Source organism: Parasteatoda tepidariorum, chromosome 4 (genome assembly GCF_982258835.1).
Source record: "Parasteatoda tepidariorum strain Cologne lab strain chromosome 4, Ptep-v5.0, whole genome shotgun sequence".
Taxonomy (NCBI): domain Eukaryota; kingdom Metazoa; phylum Arthropoda; class Arachnida; order Araneae; family Theridiidae; genus Parasteatoda; species Parasteatoda tepidariorum.
The window spans coordinates 23,693,814-23,715,200 of NC_141758.1; the positions used below are offsets into that span (position 1 = coordinate 23,693,814).

General features: G+C 26.5%; 1 protein-coding gene across 4 annotated transcripts in view; it reads left to right on the forward strand.

Moving 5' to 3' along the window:
- Positions 1–752: 752 nt before the first annotated feature.
- Positions 753–21,387, forward strand: part of LOC107453990 (phagosome assembly factor 1) — a 29,836-nt gene continuing 9,201 nt past the window's right edge. Inside the window, exons 1-10 of one of the 4 annotated variants that reach the window (XM_043040785.3) lie at positions 768–1,003; positions 5,085–5,167; positions 5,274–5,357; positions 6,057–6,100; positions 8,584–8,663; positions 10,179–10,256; positions 13,702–13,781; positions 16,668–16,765; positions 18,077–18,189; positions 20,658–20,734. In XM_043040785.3, coding sequence (XP_042896719.1) covers positions 940–1,003; positions 5,085–5,167; positions 5,274–5,357; positions 6,057–6,100; positions 8,584–8,663; positions 10,179–10,256; positions 13,702–13,781; positions 16,668–16,765; positions 18,077–18,189; positions 20,658–20,734 — 801 coding nt within the window. In that variant the 5' untranslated portion in view covers positions 768–939. Of the gene's footprint in view, positions 1,004–1,025; positions 1,186–5,084; positions 5,168–5,273; positions 5,358–6,056; positions 6,101–8,583; positions 8,664–10,178; positions 10,257–13,701; positions 13,782–16,667; positions 16,766–18,076; positions 18,190–20,657; positions 20,735–21,387 lie in introns of those variants that run through there. The other 3 variants (XM_043040786.3, XM_043040787.3, XM_043040789.3) reach the window with 3 other exon arrangements.

Below are 21,387 nucleotides of genomic sequence, written 5' to 3' on the forward strand. Positions count from 1 at the left end.
AGCGAAGCGAAAATATCCAAGATCCGTTCTAAAATCTCGATCCAAAAAAAAAAAAAAAAAAAAAAAATTAATTTAAAAATGAAATATGTATATTCTTATTTCTTTTCTTAAACGGGAGGAATATTTAAATTTTCATGACCTAAAACTTTTCTAAATTTGCTTTAAAAAATACATTTTATTGTTCATTTACGTGAGCAATTCCTCATTTTTCTATTTTATTCATCTTTTGCTATTAACCAGTAAAAAAAATTGATTTCGTTATAAAAATTAAGGTTTTAACGTCCTTAGTCTCCGATTGGATACATTCTTTGGATGGATGCCTGGGGCCATTGCCCTCTTCATCCCACCCCCATATGTTATTAATTCAATATGATTGACTTCTAACAAGCATTTTTTGCCAATAATTAAAAAATATCAAAAGATAATTTTTAATTTATTGTATTTTCAGAAGGTAGTAAGTAAAACTTATTGACCTCCCCCCCCCGCCCATCGTAGGCGCCCATGCGTAGAATACGTCATCTTTTAATATCCAGAAATAACAAGTCACAAGAACGATTTTTTTTGGTGACGAATTAGAATTAAAAAAAAATACATAAGTCGGAATTCTGGAAAACACTGTGACCTATACCATTTTAATCAACACAATTCAATATGTTCTCGATTATCAACTTGTATATTTTTTTTGTGATCAATGTTTACTAACATAACCGCGTGGTTACCTCTTTTCAAAATAACACTCGTCTGCGCATGTCAACTTGCATCCCTGCATTCATTGGCTGGCCTTGTTGACACCAGATACAGCGATGTAAGATGGCGATGCAAGAAAGTCTATGTGGTAATTGTTAATGTTTTGTTTCGAATTTCAATGTTTCAAAAACTCATCCATAACAATGAATAGATGATAATTACGGACTTAACTATTGCCGTAAAATATTAAGAATGTTGGAATTGGAAGTGGTGCCCGAACGATCACTTGGCAATGAACAATGGGAGCTGGTTTTAGGTAAGACTTTGTTTTGAAAATAACCATTGCGCACAGCTGACATTGTATCGTCACCTGCATAATATTGTCAGCTGTACTGTACTTCGCAGTGGTACTATTCTAAAGATTCTTAAAATGAAATATATTTTTTTAAGACGTAGTATTCTATGATAACTGCGCATGCAGCTCATTTTGTATAAAATGTAAATAAATAGTCTTTGTTTATGTACTGAATTTTCATGTGTCTGTACTGTATGTTTACTTTCATGCTGTATCTAAATGAAGAACTTAATACACTTGCCTTAATGCTTAAAAAAATTGTAAATAAATATGAACCTTCATTTATTACTCGTACCCCTGTCATTAAATAATACTGTCTCAGTATATTTATTTTTTTTCTTGTTGCTATGGGTAAATAAATTACTTTATTGTTCATATAATTAAATGACTTATATTTATTGATTAATTAATTTGTTCCGGAAAATAACGAAAATCTATATTTTTGCTTTTAAAAATAATAGATTTTAATAAAAAACAGTATTGTTAATTAAAAAGCTTGAAACTTTTAAATTAATTTGTTAAAAAAATAGTTTTTACGAAATTATTAATTTTTGTTTAATTTAAATCATTGGATTTTTTTTAAATGTGTAGTTGAAAGTTATACATGTCTACTATGTTTTACAGTGTTAATTAAAATTATGAAATAATCTTAAAAAATATTTAAAACAAATAATTGAATTTTTTTTTTGTCAGATAAATCAATGTATTGAATGATTCATAATTTTTTTAAAATTTATTTATATTTACTTTAATATTTATTAAAAATAGGTTTAAAGTATTTCTGGAACCATTTGAAATGATCATAATTTTTTACATGGTTAAATACACCCACAAAAAAAAAATAAATAAAAGAATTGATAAAAAAAAATAGAGTGAAGAAAATATTATTAGTTCTCTTAAAGGATAATTAGTTATGTATTTCTAACTAATTGTTTTCTATTCAGAAGTGTGTTATTTACTTGAATGTTTTTTGTTAACCAAAAAATGAAATATTCCAATGCAATAATGCTTATTGCATAATGCATAGCTGTTTTTATGCTGTAAATTTTGTACCAGTCTGCCACAGAATGTAAAAAGTAACCGGATGCATAGTAACATAATTAAAAAGAAATAATTAGCAATAAAAATAATTTTATTACTTTATAATCAAGAATGATTTTTTGTTGCTATTATTATCGAATTTAGACATTTTTATTTTTAGTATGTATTCTACTGTAGTTTTTTCTTCTTTTTTAATGTCATGCCTTTTTCCCAAAGTTACTAGATTTATAATTTAGTTTGTATTGTCTTTTTTTTTTTTTTTTTTCCTTTTTTAAAAATTCATGTTTTTAAAATTAAATTCCCTAGCAAAAAATAGAAATAGTTTGAATTGCATAAGCTTCAAAATTGAACTGCTTAATGACTCATATCTATATATATATTTATATACCCACACAATGATGTCATTACATGAGGATAATGCAATAACATGCTCTGTAGGATGAAAATAACAAAAGATGAAAAGCAGGAAAATTTCTATTGCCTCTTTTATCACATTTTATGAGTCACTGACATCTGTAAGATACTCTTTAGGATAAATATAGAAAATGCTTTAAATGACGTATTTTCTTCTCTCACTTAATTTCTTGAAGAAATATTTATCTAATGACGTAAATCTAGAGATTTTAAATAACATTTCTTTTTAGAATTTTGCAGATGACTGGATAGTAATTCTTGTAATTAATTTTTTAATGTAACTATTACTACCATATAATTATTACTAAACCATAATCAACATTATTTGCTCTTTGATGTAAATGGGACAATTGTCTGTCCCTTTTATAAATTTTTTTTTCCTCGCACTCTAATTATAAGTAGTATAAGCAAAAATATATTTTAGTACTTTTCATTCATAAAACACAGTTGAATTGTTACTAGAAAAAATCTGTTTGATTATCAGAATTATATTTGTACTAAATATGAAATCCAAAAAAAAAAGTTACAATTTTTTTTTTCTCAATTCACACCCAAAAGTTTATCAATAATTGATTTCGTGAATTAAATAATGATGAATAACTATTTCTCTTAGATTTTAATAAATGTAAACAAGTGCGAATTTGAAAAATTATTGTTTGGAAGTGAGTTGGGTTAGGTAGATAATACCTTTAATACAGAAAAGGACAATGGTGTTTTATGCTGTATTTCCTAACCATAAATTATTAACGTGCTAAATTTAATATTTTTTTACTTATTTTGATTTAAAATAATACAAAATAATGAAAAAGTAAGTGAAATGTTTTTTTTAAAAAAAACTCTGCTTCTAACGGTTATTCTATAATATTGTTGCAGCATTATTAGCTCTAAATAACTGACAGTTGAAATAATATAATAATTATCAGATTTGTCAGTGAAAAAAATAAAGACCTATAATATTTAATTAGAAAATTACAAAAAAAAGCACATTATTCCTAGAAATATTATCCCATGTTGGACAAAATCATTATGGTCATAAGTTGTTTTAAGTTATTTGGTTGAGAATTATTATTATATTTTAAATAGTAAAGTAATTAATTTTAAAGATTAATTTTTATAAATCTGTATTATCTGTAATTTTAAATAAGAAGTGTTTGCACTCACATTTTATATTTTTCTTCAAGAATGTGTCTATCCCCCAAATCATAACTTTGAAATTAAAACTGATATTAAAGATGCAGCTGGAAGCAAATTGCATTAAAAAACATTTTATTGTAAAATATTTGCAACTCAAGTGGAAGAAATGGTTTATCTTATATTTTTTACAAAAATAACAATTGTATTGCCATTTATAGCAATTTCAGGTTTACTATGTTTTGACAAATCAACAGCGTGAAAAATAAATTCTCTCCGAGAGTTATTACACAGTGAAGATGAGACATTCTGTGGAAAAACATTTCCTTTCTTTGCTCAAAACGGTTTTTTATCCTAATCAGCATTTATGGAAAAAAACCGTTTTCCCTCCATGGTCTGCAATTTCCCCCTCTTTTTTTTGTATATTAGTTGTGCCACATTTTTTTTTAACTCATAGTTTGTCTTCATTTTTTGAAATTATCATCATTGATATAACTAGGTTGTAGTCAGGTCTAATCTATAATTTTAATTGATCATTCTAGAAATATTTGATTTCACAATTTCATTTTTGCACAACTAATAAAAAAAATTGCTGTGTAAATACATAATTTATTTAGGACAGATTATTGTCTTGACCCACCCTACAAGACTTTTTTAGTTATGCTATATTTTGTTGCAAGTTAAGAAAAGACCATTACGGTATAGGATTTAAGTAATCATCCGCTACTGCATATAGTTCTGTTTTATTTAGCTATCAAATTATACAATTATGCTTTCAAAACAATATTAAAGCTTTTAAAAGTTAAACTTATTGGACAGAAATTTAATTCATGCTACTTCTTATAAGAAAAAAGAAGGCCTTTCTACCTTGTTTCAAAACTTGGGGATGTTGATATTCTTTCGCGCTTGGAGCTTGGCATCCATTTAGCTTGCACTTAGATGTAAACAGGCTCTCTCCATAGCGATAATGTTTTTTTTCTTAACTTGCAACAGAGTATAGTGAGCATTATCAGGGGTGTATGTAGGCCGAATTTACTACCGTTTAGCGGTACCTTCACAAATTCAACTTAAGGAAAAACGGTAGTTTCACAAAATACTTTTCCTTAAAATTTTATTTTTGTATCCCTTAAGAAACGATAAATCGTTATTTTTACCATGTTGTGTTGATTTTTCAATATAATTTTTAATTTTTCACAAATTATGTCTAAATTTTCACAAAATAGGTACCTCTCAGAAAAACCTAGACCGACCCCTGATTATTCTTGGATAACTCTCAAATGTTTTTAGTTATAAAATAGGACTTATTCTTTCGGTTTTTTAAATTATTGAAATTCCGCTGTACTTTAAAAAAAATTATAACGTAAGCATATGTGTTTATTATCTTTTTACTGATTTTTTTAAAAAAATACTCTGTATTGTTTTAACATTTTCTGTTTTCTTTCAAATATATTTTTAGGAATGGCATTTAGCCAAGTTGTTCATATTTTGCAGCAGCAATTTCAGTCCATAAAAAATGTACAAGTTCTTTATAGTGAATTGGTGAGTTTGATCTCAAAATTTTGTGGAAAATATTATTGTTAATCAATTTTTTTTGATCTACAATTTATCTTTGCCTTCCTTACAATATATTTTTGTCTTATCTTAGAATCCTTTGGTAATGGATTTGGTAATTAACTTATCTCAAGATGGCATTCGATTAATATTTGATCCTCTTTCACAGAGATTGAAGGTAAAAAATTTCAATATTTATTTCAGTTAAATAATATAATTTTTGTTACTAATTTTATTTCTATAAAAGTTGGAAAAGGGTGAATACTTAGATTTTATTTTTTAATTTATGAAATTTATATATAAATTTGTATAATAAAAGAAAATGATAAATTATAATTAAAATATTTTGCTTTATTTCTGAATTTATTTAAATTTTTAAAGCAATAAAATGTTCCCTTTTTTTTCCTTAAAAAAAGGACTTCCATTCAATTATTTTGTCCTTACTTACTGTTAATAAGCAAACAGGAAATTTTAAGAATTTTTAAGCAATAAAGTTAAAAAAAATTTCTAATATTTAATATTGATTTCTTTAAATTATTTTTATTTGTATTTACTATCAAATTACATTTGTACAAAAAACTAGAATAAATTTTTTCCTTGCTAATATTTACATATTTTACTCTTAATTCTGTTAAGGTAAAAAAAGATAGGAAAAAAAGAAAACCATCTTTTTTTTAACTTAAAAAGTTTTTTTTCTTTTTATAAATTTTTTTTTACAAAAAATTCATAAACTTGTATCTGACACAGATATTAGTGTCAGTTAAAGAGATTTGTTTCTATACACTTAAAGTATTAAAATACATTTGATTTCACCCATTAAATGATTATGTTCAATTGCAATTTTTTGTATAACTTTAGATTTTTTTTTTTTTTACAGATTATTGAAGTTTATTGTATGACCAAAACCAAACTGAAATATTGGTACGTCATGTTATTTCACTCTTAGTATTTTTTAATATTTCTTTAACAATGTTATTACTTTTAAATATATTTATATTTTTTCGGCATATTTTTGTGCTTTAAATTAATGTTTTGTTTACAAAAACTGAAATGTAAATACCTTTCATGAAATTTAAATACTTTTCATGAAACGTAAATATTATTGTGCTAAGAACATGCATTTAGTTTTGTTTTTTAAATGAAATTTCTGCTAAAAAAACATTTAAAATATTGCAAAAAGTTTTTAAAGTTTATTGTCAAAAACAACAGTATTTGATTTGTATGAAGTTCAAATATGTTAGATTGCATTGAAGATAATCAACTTGTTTATGCAAATTGTTATTGCGATGGAATTTCTGCTAAAAAAAAGAACATTGCAAACATTTCTAAAAGCTTATGAAGATGACTATCAGAAACAGCAGATTTTAATTAATATAAAAAGTTCAAAAATGATAGAGATTCCATAGAAGATAATCAGTTTTCTTGTAAGTTATCCACTTTGATCAAAGATCAACAGCGAATTAATATTTTTTTGATCATCGGTTGACAATAAAAGACATTATAGAACAAGTACCTAAGTCGTTTGGTTCCTTCCAAACGAATTTAAATGAACATAACGTTGTGACTTGTCATGCCTCAATTTGTTTCAAGAGCTTTGCATGTTTTTTTTCCTAAACATGTTCAAGATCTAGAGCAATGCTCTCTCTTGGCAATTCCTTTTTAAAGCTCATATTCCAAGTTGTGAAACTTGAATCTGTGTTTAAGATACAAAAAAAGTTCATAAATCAACTGCAAGCAATTGAAATGTGAAGCAAAACTGAAAGCACCCTTTCAAAGTCATTCAAAAATCAACTGTTTTGTTCTGTTTGTTGTTATGAAATCTTACCAACTGGCCAGGTAGTCAGTAAATATGTTGTGCGTTATTTGGATCAAGCAATTCCTCGAAACCACTTGAAATGTTTCAAGAAAACTCATGGTTTTTTATGAAAGTCGTGAAATAACATGCCTTCTCACACTGCAGGTATTATTTCTCAATATTAGGCAAAACATTCAACAACTATTGTTCCACAAGCACTGTATTCACCTGATATGGCACTGTAAAACGTTTCTTATTCCATCAGCTGAAATGTCCTCTTCATTTCCTGCTTTTTTAACCCAGTTATTTGATAAAAAAGAAAATTTGTTACTAACTCTAAAGAGCTTTCACAAAATTGATCAAAAGGCATGTTTTGATGATTTTAAAATACACAACAGAAGTGTATTGAAGTTGAAGGAGAGTATTTTGAAACAGATAAAAAAAGTTTTGACTAAGTAATATTTTTTTTTGCCACCATTTTTTTTCTTCACAATTTCTTTTTTGTTATAACATTGTACATTTAAGGAATCCTTTATGCAGGTAAAAAGTTTTTATAATTAAATAGATAATTTAAACTTTAGTAAAACTAATAGTGAGTGCTATACAATGAATGAATCAAAAGGAAATAGATTGCTTATATTTGCACAGAAGATCTTCCGAAGAGTTCTTGGTGCAGTAATGAAGAATAATGTGTGTAGAATAAGATTAAACTTTGAGTTACAACAAATTCAGTGACTTTAATATAGTGACATTAATTAAAATTCAGATGAGGAGATAGCTTGGTCATATCTGTAGATATGAAAATGAGAAAATAATTTAAACTTTTTTTTTTTGTTTGAGAAAATGTAAGCTATAATAACTTTTGAAATTCCAACTCAGTTGTTATTTCAATTAATATAAAAGAAATAGTTAACTCAATCGATGTCTTCACGGCTTAAAAGCATTTCTATAGTCAAAATTAATTAAAAGTCCAGCAAAAATAATGCTATATAAAACAATCATTAGATCTGTCTTAACTTATGGATCTGGTCTTTAAATCACAAGCAGACCTGCTTGTTCTTTTTGGGAGAAAAGCTTTGAGAAAAATTTTCAGTGCTATAAATGTGGATGGCTTATGGAGACAACATAGTTTTGAACTATATAGGCTAGTGAAGGAAGCTGATATCAATAAATACATCAAAATAAGTCGCTTAAAGCTTGTGGGTCACATCTGTCAGTTGGACCCTTTTTCATTGATATATAAGATCTTCAATTACAAACTAATGGGAACCAGAATTAGAAGTAAGCCTAAGATCAGATTGCTTGATTGTGTGAAAGAGGACTTGAAAATCCTAAGAATTACTCACTGGAGAATAATTGCAAGGAAAAGAGCAGAATGGAGGACGCTTCTAGGGAAGGCTATGTCCCACAAAGGGTTGTCATGCTGATAAAAGAAGTAAAAAAGAATATGATTTTTGACATTGAGTTTTTATGCCTTTCAGTTTCATACTGTTTTTCAAAGTTATTATATGTAATTAAATTTGAGTTTGAGTCTTTCAGTTTTGAACTAATTTTTATCATGCACATGTGTATAATGTTTTTGCTTCTGATAAAATTTTTTTAATTTTAGTGGGAATGTGTTTTGCTCACCAGAGGTACCACCTACATTAGAACAAATTGATCATTCCTTTGGGGCAACACATCCTGGAGGTTTGTTCTTTTATCTCGTGTGTTTTGTCATCTTCACTTCATACTTTACCATAAATTTCATGCAAGAAAAATAGGAATTATTCGCAAAATATTTCAGTTTTGTCTTATTATTATTTTAATCCTTTATTGAAGTTAAAAAAAAAACATTTTTTTTCCTCTCCAAAAAATTGTGAGTTGTTAAAGAAATTTTGTATGTAGCTTTCATTTCACTAAATTATCATCGTATTTTCACCACAAAATATTTCTGTGCATGTGCTAGAATTGTATTACTTAACTACCATTTAGGTTTATAACACTCTCACATCTTCTACACTTAAAAAAAAAACAGTAAATTGTTTTGTTTTTTTACAGTGAAATTTTTTTTTTTGGGTCACTCTAATTGTTTTATTTAATATTTTCCATTTATGTTTAATGACAATATCAAGTTGATTACATTGACGACAAGATACAAGAATAAAAATGTTTATACAGTAGCTTTCTAATTTTTTATGTATTATGTAAAATGTTAAAAAAATAGTTTCAACATTTTCCTAAATGATTTGTAAGAGCTGAAAAAACAAGGGTACTTTATTTTTTATATCTTAATTTAATGTGTGTGTGTTGTAAGCGTCAAATAAGGCCAGTATTATAGTTAGTGTCGGACAAAAATGTTATGCAAAATTTCTCTATCTTTTAAACTTTATTTTAATTAAAAGAACATAAAAAGTTTAAATGTTTTATTATTTGAAATATACAGTGATAAAATATTTTGTTTTAAGAAATAATAAAAACCCACACTTAATATTTATCACAAAATTTAGTTCAAAAATTTTCATCTTTATTTTGAAATCTTTGTTTTTATCCTTAAAAGATGTGTTGATACTAGATATGATAAGCAAAAAAGATGGGAGGTGACATTTTAAAAGCCTTTTATTTTATGATTTGTACCTTTTTAATTATTTAACTTTATATGAATGATGTCTTAGAATAAATTCGTTCTAAAAAATAATAGATTTAAATCTATAGATCATTTGTTTATTAATGCAGTTATCATTCTTTCAGTAGATTTATTAAAATCTATAAATGTACTTGAAGTATACCTTATTTTAATAGTTATCAATTTGCACTGTCATCCTAGATGATGAGAAATTTTTGAAATGAAAAAGTAATTTTGATTTGCTTACCTGTACTTGAATTGTTCAAATTTGATTCATTATTCTTATCAAAACAATTCTACAATCTAGTCATGAATTTTTAGAATCACCATCGTTAAATGCTATTTGCAAGTTTCTTTATAAACTTTAATCTTTTTTTTCCATGAAAACATTTTTTTAATTTAATTTATTTTATTTGGTTGTTGTTATCACTGAATTATACCATTAGTTTAATATTTCATATTTTAATTTTGTTTCTGCACGTTTAGCTTGTTGCTTTAGTTTTAACAAAAAATGCATGCTTTATTTATATTTAACTTTGAGTCTTTTAAATTAATGCATGCTTTTTTTAATTTTCTTTTGATTGCTGTTTTCATGTTAGGTAGGTCCGTGAGTCATTTTAAAAACCCTTTTGAATTTGCTGAATTTAGAAAACCATGGCTTGCGCATTGGCTTACAGGTATTATTATCCAAAAAATAACTAAATGATACTTTTAATTACATTAATATTAAGTTATGTTTGGTATTGGGTAAATTAAGATAGATTTGTTGATAAAACATGCAGGCCAGCACATATAAAGCAAAAATCGAGGGAAAAAAAATGTTAGCGCTATTACTATTATATGACTCTGATATGTATGTTTAACGCTAGAACTGATAGATCATCATTGAATTTTGTCGTTGTTAAAGTTTAAGTTTATTAAGATGTTTAATTATTAAATAGATTTTTCTGACCATTTATTTAGCTGTTAATTCCCTTTATTAGAAGCTAAAACTGAAAATTTTAAGAATACATGACTTATTAAAAATTTTAAGAATATATGACTTATTAAAAATTTTAGAACATGACTAATAATTAACATTTTGGAATTAATTCGAGTAACATGCGATTCACTTGAGTTTGCTTTTGTTTACATTTTAAAAACTAGTCTAGAATTTTTAGCTAAATGTTTACAAAGAAACTTTTTTAATAAGCTTTCTTTTTAAAGTTATTAGGCACACCAATAGTTTTTGTTTTTGAGATAATAATAGCCTGTTCATTATTGCATTTCAATTTTATACTTAGTTATTATTTTGCTTAAAAAAAGTATGCTCAGTTGATGATTCTAAAGTCCTTTCTAACTAGTGATTCTAGAAATTTAATTTTACGATATTGTTGAGTCTTATACATGAGTTAAATAAACTGTTTGTAGAGTTCAAAAATATGTGCATGAAAAACAAACATTATAGTCATTTTATAAAGTTCATAGACTTTTACAAATGCTAAAATAAATTTGCGATTTTAAATCTATATTTTCAATCAATATTCAAGATAATTTCTTGAGAATATGAGTAAATTATCTTAAATGAATTTTGATTGAAAACATAAGATATTTTTAAAATTTGACTGAAAATTAGAAATAAAGAAAAAACGAAATTAAAAAAAAATATTTAAAATGTTTTAAAAAATATAATTTACTATTTTATTAATAATTTTTAAAATAAATATTATTTTACCATTTATTTAATGAAGATATGATTAATGTTCGAGATAAACATTAAAGATCATCAAAATAAAAGTAATTTAATTTTATTAACCAAACACTATTTTTACATTGTAGGTACTCTTTTAGAGATTGACAATTTTGTTATTCAATATGTTTGTACAGGTGACAAATCAAGTTTTAGATCAACGCAACATAAATATTATACATGTTTTCAAATTAGTTTCAATTTGGTGGCATTGCAAAAAATTTTAATGAAAGTCTGTCAGTATAAAAACTGGTTCGAAAAAAATTGTATGTTAAATCAGCAGTAGTAAGACTATGTAAGTTAAATCAGTAGTAGTATTTAAACAGACTGCTGATTAAATACTTAAGTCACACTGGAACTTCGATGATAGAAATATTAACAATATTTTACAAATCGGGGAAACCATCCTGTTTTATGAACTATCAGTTTGTGATGGATCTGAGAGATTTCCACGTTTGGCATTATCTAGTTGAAGCTGTTAAAAAATACATGATGGCTAGCTAATACCAGAGATGCCAACTTGCTTCAGACAGCAGCTGCGCATTTTTTAGTGGTAATCATTTAATGTATGATTCTTGTCTTAGTAATCACGATTTATAAGGTTTTTTATTTACCACTACTTCTAACTAATTCAAAGACTTATGTGATAAATCACTTTGTTACGGTTAAGCCGTGTTCAGCTTTTTAAAAAATTGGCTAAATTAACTGATAATCTGCATCTTTTTATTTGTTGTTCTCTACCATATTTTCAAGTATTTTATTGAATTTTGAGCAGTTAATATACTCATACGCAGCTGGCTTGGTTGGCATAGTGTTAAGTGACTAAATACGTATTAACTCAAAATATGACTAACAACATAATTTTGTATTAGGTATGTGGGACATTAAAATATTACAAAAGCTTATTTTCAGCAATTTTGAACTCTCTCCTGAGAGCAAAGATCAGAAAATTGCAAACTCTTTTGTCTCATGCTTGTATAAATTTTTTTCTAATTGTAGTAGTTCCTTAAAATTTAAATAATTTTTTTTAAGATAAAGAGAATTTAATGTTTTATCTAAACTTAGCTCATACTTTTTTTTATCCTTCAAGGGAATGCTATATCATGGAAAAAAGTTTTCGTGGCAAATTCTGTTTTATCTCCATTTAATATATTACAATCTAAAGTTTAGAGGAAAATGAGTTATGCTTAACCTGGAGCAGTGTTCTCCCTAAGCGGTTTTTGATGGACGGCCCACCTTTTTTGTAAAAATAAGCTGCCTTCCCGTAAAAAACACTTGCCTTTTTAATATTTACTCCATTCATATTCCATTGGAAAAAAAATAAACAATTGACTACTTAAATGATTATTACATACTGATAAAATTATCTGTGTTAATAAATTTAATTCAGTCTATTATTACAAATATTTATTTTGTTTGGATTATTCTCAACTGGTTAAATTTGTATAAGTTTCTCTGTTTTGGGGTTGGGGAAATGAGTGATTTTAAAATTATTTTTTAAATAAATAAATTTTTTTTAAAAAAAATGCACCTTCAAAAGTTTTTGTTTTTATTTATAATTTTCAGTTTAAATTATAGAAAAAAAGCTTTTATGTTTATCAATTAATAATATTTTTTTAACCTTTTTTTGAAGAAAGAAAAAAATTGGGCGCAATGATTGTCTTTAATTGAGCATGTCTTTAATTATTTTTATAAACTTCAAATTATCTCTTATTTTGATAAGGAGTGGGAATTACTTTTTAAAATAAACACATAAAATAGTATAAGAGGATAATTTAAAATTGTTGAGGATCAAATTCAGTTACCACATAATATTACACTTTTTGATAAATTTTAACGATTCCTAGGGAGAACTCTGCCTGGAGTAAACCATGAAGTTTAAATGCTGAAAAAAGTGCTTTCAAAATGCAAGCAAATTATTGCAAGATTACTTCCCATTGGGTAATTTTAGAAATCTTGCAATAGTTTGTTTGCATTTTGATGCTTGGAATTTTTTTTTCAGTATTTGAGGCTTTATAGTTCACTGTAGGTTTGCATTTTGATGTTTTGAATTTCTTTTTAGCATTTGAAACTTTATAGTTTACTCTAGGTGTGTCCATGCTCACTTTTTTTGTGCTTTAAATTACTTATGTAGGTGAAAGAAAATTTGCCAAGAATGGTTTCTTCCACAGTATAGAATCCTCTTAAATGCTTTTGTAATATTTAAAAAGTCCTATACATCTTTTTCTACTCTGCATGGCCATTAGAACATTTTTCTTTGGTTTTACTTTCCAGTATATGTTTAATAATCTTCCTAATCCTTAATCTGCATTAACTACATTAAAAAAAATTCCTTTGAATGTATTGAATTTTCAAGTATTATATATTTATTATTGGACTCTTACTTTTTACAGAATATCATTCCTCTCAACAAGTCTTTGTATTAAACTTTCGAGGACTCACTTTTGCATTTGCCATAGATCCCAGTGTGCCAGTAAGTTTTGTAACATGCATTGCATTTCTTATCTTTATTTATTTATTTATTTATTTTTTGTTACTGAAACAAAATAGTTTCTTAGTTGAATTTCTATACAGATTTTGTTTACTTTAGATCAATTTTCATTAAAAAATTATGATAATTATTTTATTTATCTGAAATATAGCTTATAAGATAACAATAAAATGATTAGTAATAAAAAAAATTTAAATAATAAATAAACTTGATTAATCATATTCATTTTGCCAATTGTTAAAATTTATTTGAATTCTTTCAATTTCCTTTACTTATTTGAGTAATACAGTCGAACCCCGCTATAGTGAACCTGGGATATAGTGAACTCTCGGATGTAGTGAACTTTTTTAGCGGTCCCGTCCGTATTCCTATTTAAATAATGTTATTTTTAACGCTTATAGTGAACAGCTTAGAACTTAGAAACTCGGTTATAGTGGACTCAAATTTCATTTCTTTAAATATCTTTTTCAGTCCCCCATCTTTAAACTTGTAGGTGTTGGGACTGAAAATGAATGCATTCCTATAAAATGTGTCATATTACTCTCCTTTATGCTTATCACTTTTAACTATACTGTAATAAATGTCAAACAGATCACTTATCTTATACTCCCCCCTCCCTGACAAGCCTCGCTTTCTCTCTTTTCCCCAAGCTTGCTCTACAACTAGTTAAATTGGCTACCTGCTGAATTTTTGGAATTTTCTTATCTGTTCAAACCATATTCTTTACAAATCACCCCTTGACAATCAAAAAGGGGAACAATTTAACTCATTCTACAGCTGCTCTCTTCATATTCTTACATTATCTATTTGAGACAAGATTTTTATTTCAAAAGCAGTGAAAATGGCAAATTCTCTAAAGAGAAAAGCGTTTTCGATAGACGACAAAGTTAAAATTGTAAAGCGTATTGATGATGGAACCAATCAATCAACACTGTGTAAGGAATTTTCCTTGTCAAAATCTACAGTTTCAAATATTTAGAAAAATCGAAGTGCAATTCTTGCGGCATACGACAAAAACATGGTTTCATCGAAAAAACTGCGTGGAGTTGAAAGAGAAAACGTAGAAGATGCTTTGTTAAGATGGTTCGAAATCTTGTTCAAAATGTAAAAATCTTGCATTCTTTGCACATTGTAGGTAAGAAAATTGATGAACTCAATTTAAAATCAAATTGTGTTCAATCAAAAATCACAAATTTTTTTCATAAAAAGTGAAAATAAAACTAATATTTAGCGACGTAATTACTTTTTCCATCAATTTTTGCTTTATTATCTGTTAATTAGTTAATAATTTTTTAAATAACTTATGCAAAATTGCAAAGCCAATTTTCAATCATTCAACTGTCTTATGCAAAAAATATTCAAAAAATTTGGATATAGTGAACCATCGGTTATAGTGGACACATTATTGAGTCCACAGACGGTTCACTATAGCGGGGTTCGACTGTAGTATAAATTATTGTATAAAGTACGTTAATAAATATATTTATAAATTTCTATTTATAAATTCTATATTAGTTCTAAGTATTTCTTTTTATAAATTATTATATTATTAATAGCATCAATTTATTATATAGGAATTGCAAATAGTATAAATTACTTTTTATTACTTAAAAGACATAGAGTGGACATTTGGAACAACAGGAGAGTTTCCAATAAACCTATCAACTTAGCTTTATACTGTTTATTTTATTTTTATTGTTTTTGTAGTTTATTCTAGCAAACGTCTCTACCGTGCAGTTTTCAAGAGAACTCCTCCAGACTAAAAGTCAGGGGCTGTCTGCTGCTATGGTAACAAGCGAGAGTACATCTCTAATGGGGGTGAAATGAAGGAAAGAAGGCGTTGATTAGTTTATTCACTCCAAGATTAAGACAAAACTATTCACCTCACACATCTATTTGAAGTGGCTTTTTCATGTAACCATAGTACCCGTGACGTGAGACGAATATCTGTAGGAATTCTCCTGAAAGCCGCACTACTCTTAGTTTCATATTGTTCATTTGGTTTTCATTGTTTTTTCCAGCAAACCTCTCCACTACCCTTCATAATGTTATTTTGTTTTCATTGTATATTGTAAGGATAAAGCTTCAAATTATTTTTTCTCTGTCGTTTTTGCCTCCCTGTCTAGTCCTATCCTCTTCCTAGAAATCTATTTTTTTTATCAATTAAGGAATTGCAGCATGCTGTAAAAAATCTGTGAAACTTTTATTTTATGTTACAAGTTTTTTTTTTAGAATGTATAAAAAATTGCAATAATTTTCATCTAATTCTGCTGGTATGAAAATTGATGGTACATTGTTTTCAAATTTTGTTGTTCTGTAACATTTTATGTTCTTTTTATTTCATGCTTAGTATTTCTTTGAAAGATATTTTTTTTAAAAATGTTATGTAAACTTTAAATGTGTGAAGAGTTGCTATAATCTCCTACAAAGTAATGAAAACTATTGATACAGTGTTAAGTTCTTAAGTATTGTTGTGTTGGTATGTTGTATATGTATTAAAGGTCGTATTAAGGTTTTATTGTATTAGTAATAAAAGACCATATTATAATATTTTATTTGTAGAGTATATATAATCTACTTAATTTTCTTTCCCTGCTAATTTAATAATTTTTTTTATAAATTCTTTTAACATTTTAATTTTTTTTAAAGTCTCATTCAAACAATATATATGATGAAAACCCAAATCTGAAATGAATGAATATTAATTTTGCAATGTCAATGATTTTTACTGCCCTCATATGAATAGAATTATATTTAGTGAATCTGAATTGTATTTCTTGGCTCTCAATTAAAAATTATTTTATTTTGTGAAAATAATATAGCAGTGTTTTATTTCGTTTAGTATTATATTTTCCCTTTTTTTCACAGCCCAGAGTTACACCTGGATTAGGAAGCATTCAGTTTGGGTCATTTCCGATTGTCTCCAAAATGTCTATTTACAGTGGAAATAGTCTTTCAGAAACAAGGTATTTTTATAAAGACACCATTCTCCAATATTTTAATCTCAAAATTAGAAAGATAAATATAATTAAGTTTTTTTTTTGATTATGGATTAGTTTGCAACTTTTTCTATCTTAAGAACTCTTTTTTTTTCTTCATGCTTTTTAAAATTTATATAAAAATTATTCTTTTCATGTTTTTTAGAGTTACAGAACTCTCCATATATATTGAAGATGGGATTATTTACGCTTTCTTCGGATTAAACGTTTGCATGAAGTTCACTTTAGAAATATAAAAAAGTTTAACCCATCGACAGTTCTGCATGTAAAAAGTTGTATTTTAATCCGCAGTCTTCTCCACATAGCAAAACTGTTTTTTCCATGTTATTAGATAAGGAAATAGTGTATTGGAGGGAAACATTCTCGCAAATTTGCCCGTTTGCTAAATCGCTTGTGGGTTAAGTTTGACTGTTTTAAATTAATTGAACTAATTATCAAATTTTAGTAATTTTTTTAATTAATTTTATTAAATTTTTTGATTAAATTAAATTTTGTTCTTAAATGTTATTTATTTTTCATTTATTTTTTCTTATAAATTGTTACGTGGTTAGTTTTTAATTTTTTAGTAAGAGGTTTGCCTCTTTTTATAGTTTTTATAAGCTTAGTTGGAAATAGTTTTTTGCAGTTTAGATCATCCTGCAGATCATTTTATCCTTTATATTTTCAAGTGTTTCATGGCATCAGACTTTTTAATGATTTTACATAATTCCTAATTTGTTCACCTTTGCCGTAAGCCATCCACCTGACTTCTGCCATAAATACTTCTTTGAATTTTTCTCTCAAAAATTGCGAATGCTTCCTCATAAGTTATTGCCTTATTATTTTGTTAAATATTCCTTTTTAAATTTGTTTAGTTATTTTTAACTGTCTTTCTTTGTCTCACATTTACAAATTACAGAACAGAACAAAACCTTACTCTGTATTTTAATGTCGGGACTTTTCAATGCCTTATAATTTACAAAGTTCAATCAGATTTAAATTTGATGAGTTAAAACTCTCGATAAGAGCTGCAAAGCTTCCTTAACGTTATGGTTAACATAATTGTCTATAAATATATTTTTACTTGCAAAAATTTTTCCTTCTCCTGTTGCACTACATTCCTAAATTGCATTGACCGATGGGGGTACTACAGATTTTATATGAACTTCAAATTTGCTTCTTGATCCATGATGCTAAATTTCTTATTTTTGATTTTAAAAACAATATTATTAAATGTTGTTATAAATTCTAATTAATTAGCTTGCAGCATTGTTGTAATAATCCTTTCTCGTATTTCAGGGCTCCATCATTACCAAATAATAGTTTCTGCAACCATTGTTATTTAGAAAACTTAGATGTTTTGAGGGAGGGAGAAGAAACTATTGGTGTTAAGCTGAAAATAATAACAGAAGGTATATTCATGTGTTTCTAAACGTCTATTCTATATTGTCTTAGTTTGTTTTAACTCATTAATGCTAGCACTTCTTTTTTGTATGGATTGTTCTAATAACGCATTATATATTTTCAGCACTCATTTGACATAAATTTCATGTATTCTTTTCTTTTAAATTTTATCAATAGCAACAGTTGCTGAGGGATACTGTATACTCTTTTATTTTCAAGCTAAAATAAAAGAGTCTACAATTTAAAAATAATTTTTATCTTGTATAGGAGTAAGATTTTAAGTTTGCTTAGTTATTTATTAATTTATATTTTGCAAATAATTTAGTAAATACAGAATGTCAAAATATAGCTTGTATAGGGGAGAGTCGGGTAGCCCTGCTCACTTAAGGAGTATTGCTTATATTTCTATATAATACTGAGTAATAATCAACATTTTTGTATGTTTCTATTGTTTTATCATCTAATTCAATAATGCAAAAAGAATAAACCAAAAAAAGAATAGTTAAACTTAAAAAAAACAAAAATTAAAAAAAAAACATGTTTTTCAGCTCCTTTCAAAATGTGTCGGGTAGCCCCGCCCAGTTATAAAAATTGTGTTTTTTGGCTATTTTTTCAGGTGTAAATGAGAATGACTAATGTATTGACAATAGATAAACCTCATTTATCATTTTTATCACAAAATTATTTTATTTATTACGTATTTATATACTTTTAGTGAATTCTATCATTTAATAACAACAAAAGTCATACTTTTTATCATTATTAATGTATATTAATATATTTTAATATTAATACATATTTATATTAAATATTTAACGAAAATAATTTAATTTAAGTAGCAATAATTAATAACAATAGTTGTTTTTCAATACAAACTTATTTGGTTGATCTCTTCTTATAAACTTAATATAAAATACTTCTTATAAAATTACAAATTCACTCTGTATTTTGATTGCATTCAAATGCTTCTGTAAATTGATTCGTTCACAAATAAGTGAAAATAAATAAGTAAGCAAATAGCTTATCATAATATTTATGATTTCTTGATATTAAATATAATTTGGACATATCAATTACATTTTAAAAATATAAAATTTTTCATTTTTAAATATATAAATTTTCTGTTTCATATAATATTAAAACATATATTTGTTGTTAAAAATGCATATAACATTCAAATTTGAAGCAATAAAATAATAATCTTTGCAACCGTACATTTATCGACGAAATAAAATTGGGCGGTGATACCCGACATTCATGTGAGCGGGGCTACCCGAAATCCAATTTTTTTTGTAAATTTGTAATTACTCGGAACAATATTTTACATACAAACTTCTTTCTTTGTGCAAATTAAACTTAAGACTAAATACTTTAATGCTGTATGTATAGAAAAAATTATTTTTTTAGTTTTAAAATGAAGTTTAATCGAAACATTCAACCAATTTTTCTTAATTTCATGACTACTGTATTCAACATATTTTTAAAACTATTGTTTACCATGTTACCAGCTGCATAAATACTTGAAACTTTGAACATAATCTTTTTTTAATATAACAATTAATATCCGATGGCCCATTGACTTGAAAAAATATTTTATACATATGAAATTGACAGTGGGCAGGGGTACCTGCTGGGCGGGGCTACCCGACTCTCCCCCACATATAACACAAAATTTTTAATGTTCATTAAATTAACTTAATCAAGCTTTTAACTAAAAATAAAAAAAATGCTACCTCTGTAACATATTTACAACTTTTTAAATGGGTATTTTTTACTGCTTAATGCATTAATACTATGTTACAAAATTTTTTGCTATGGATTGCAACTCGCAAACTGGTATTTTTTCATATTCTTTGCACAAGAAATTTTTAAAGTTGCTGAAGCCTTTATATGCAAATAAATAAATAAATTAAATTCTTGCACTGTTAGAAAGTAAGGAAACTTTATATTGCACCAATCTTGAGTGCTTTATAGCTCTATATGCTAGAGTAGAACTATGTTTAAAGGTCCATTATTGGTTACAGAGGAACTTTTGTGTTGAAATAAGTGTAAGAAGTTCCAAAATGAGTTCAGTCTGATGTATTGAAATAATAATATAAGGTTTTAAAATTTATCCTTATTATTTGTTGCCTTCCTTGAATTATTGTAAGAATTTTTTTCCATGAAATCCTACATAATGTTAGATATTGATAGTTTCTTTTTTTTTCTTTTTGACATTTTGAACTAAAAATTTACTGTTGGCATTCCAAACTTTTAAATTTTTTAAATTAAAAAAAAAATTCTTCATCATAATTTTTTAAAATAGCTTATTTAGTTTCATGATATTTAATGTGCAAAATACTATGGCAAAATTGCAATTTTGACATCAATGTATCTACTAAGTTTTCAGAAAATAAGTGATGTTTCAGAAAAAGAAAAATTGTGAGATATTTTTTGCTTTCTTTAACATTGATTGCTGCTTTCTGTTTTATTTTAGATTTAGACTCAAATAAACTCCTGGAATTTCGCAAATTAGTCATGACAAAAGTTATTAAATTTGGAGATTCAGCACAGGTATATCTTTAGTTTTATTTCTTGATAAATTACCAATTGTTGTGTTTTATTTAAGGTAGTATATTTTAAATTTAATTGCTAATAACAAATTTTCAGCTGTGTATTATAATATGTAATGCTGTTCAAACAAGGGGAAAAATATGTTAAAAAGAAGAGGTCATATGTGTAACACTTTCATTTATGCTGAAGTTTTAGATGTTGCCATCAGAAAAAAACACATTCTTTTAGGTGGCAGGATAGCCTGGTTATAACTTTGAGCTCATATTTGTAAGAGCGTGAGTTCGAATCCCGCTGGCTGAAGAATTCTTGTGTATTAAAAGGTGACTGGTGCACATTAAATCTGTTGAGGTCACAAAGTTCTCCATGTTCCCATAACAAATCATACCTCTGGGGATACTGATCCAGGAGTTACCTGTCTTCTGGATTGGTTTAAAATTACAAGGCTACGGAGTTGAACATTAGTAGTCGTAAACCCAAAATTGGGTCGGCTGTTCTACGAAGCTTATAAAAAAATAAAGAGTGACATTAGTAGCAACAACAATTCATTCTTTCAGACTTGTGGACCTATTATAATGTCTTATAGTAGAGACTGACTTTTTCATCAATTACTCTAATGTAATGCTGATTTCATAAAACCGGAAAGTTGCCCGGTG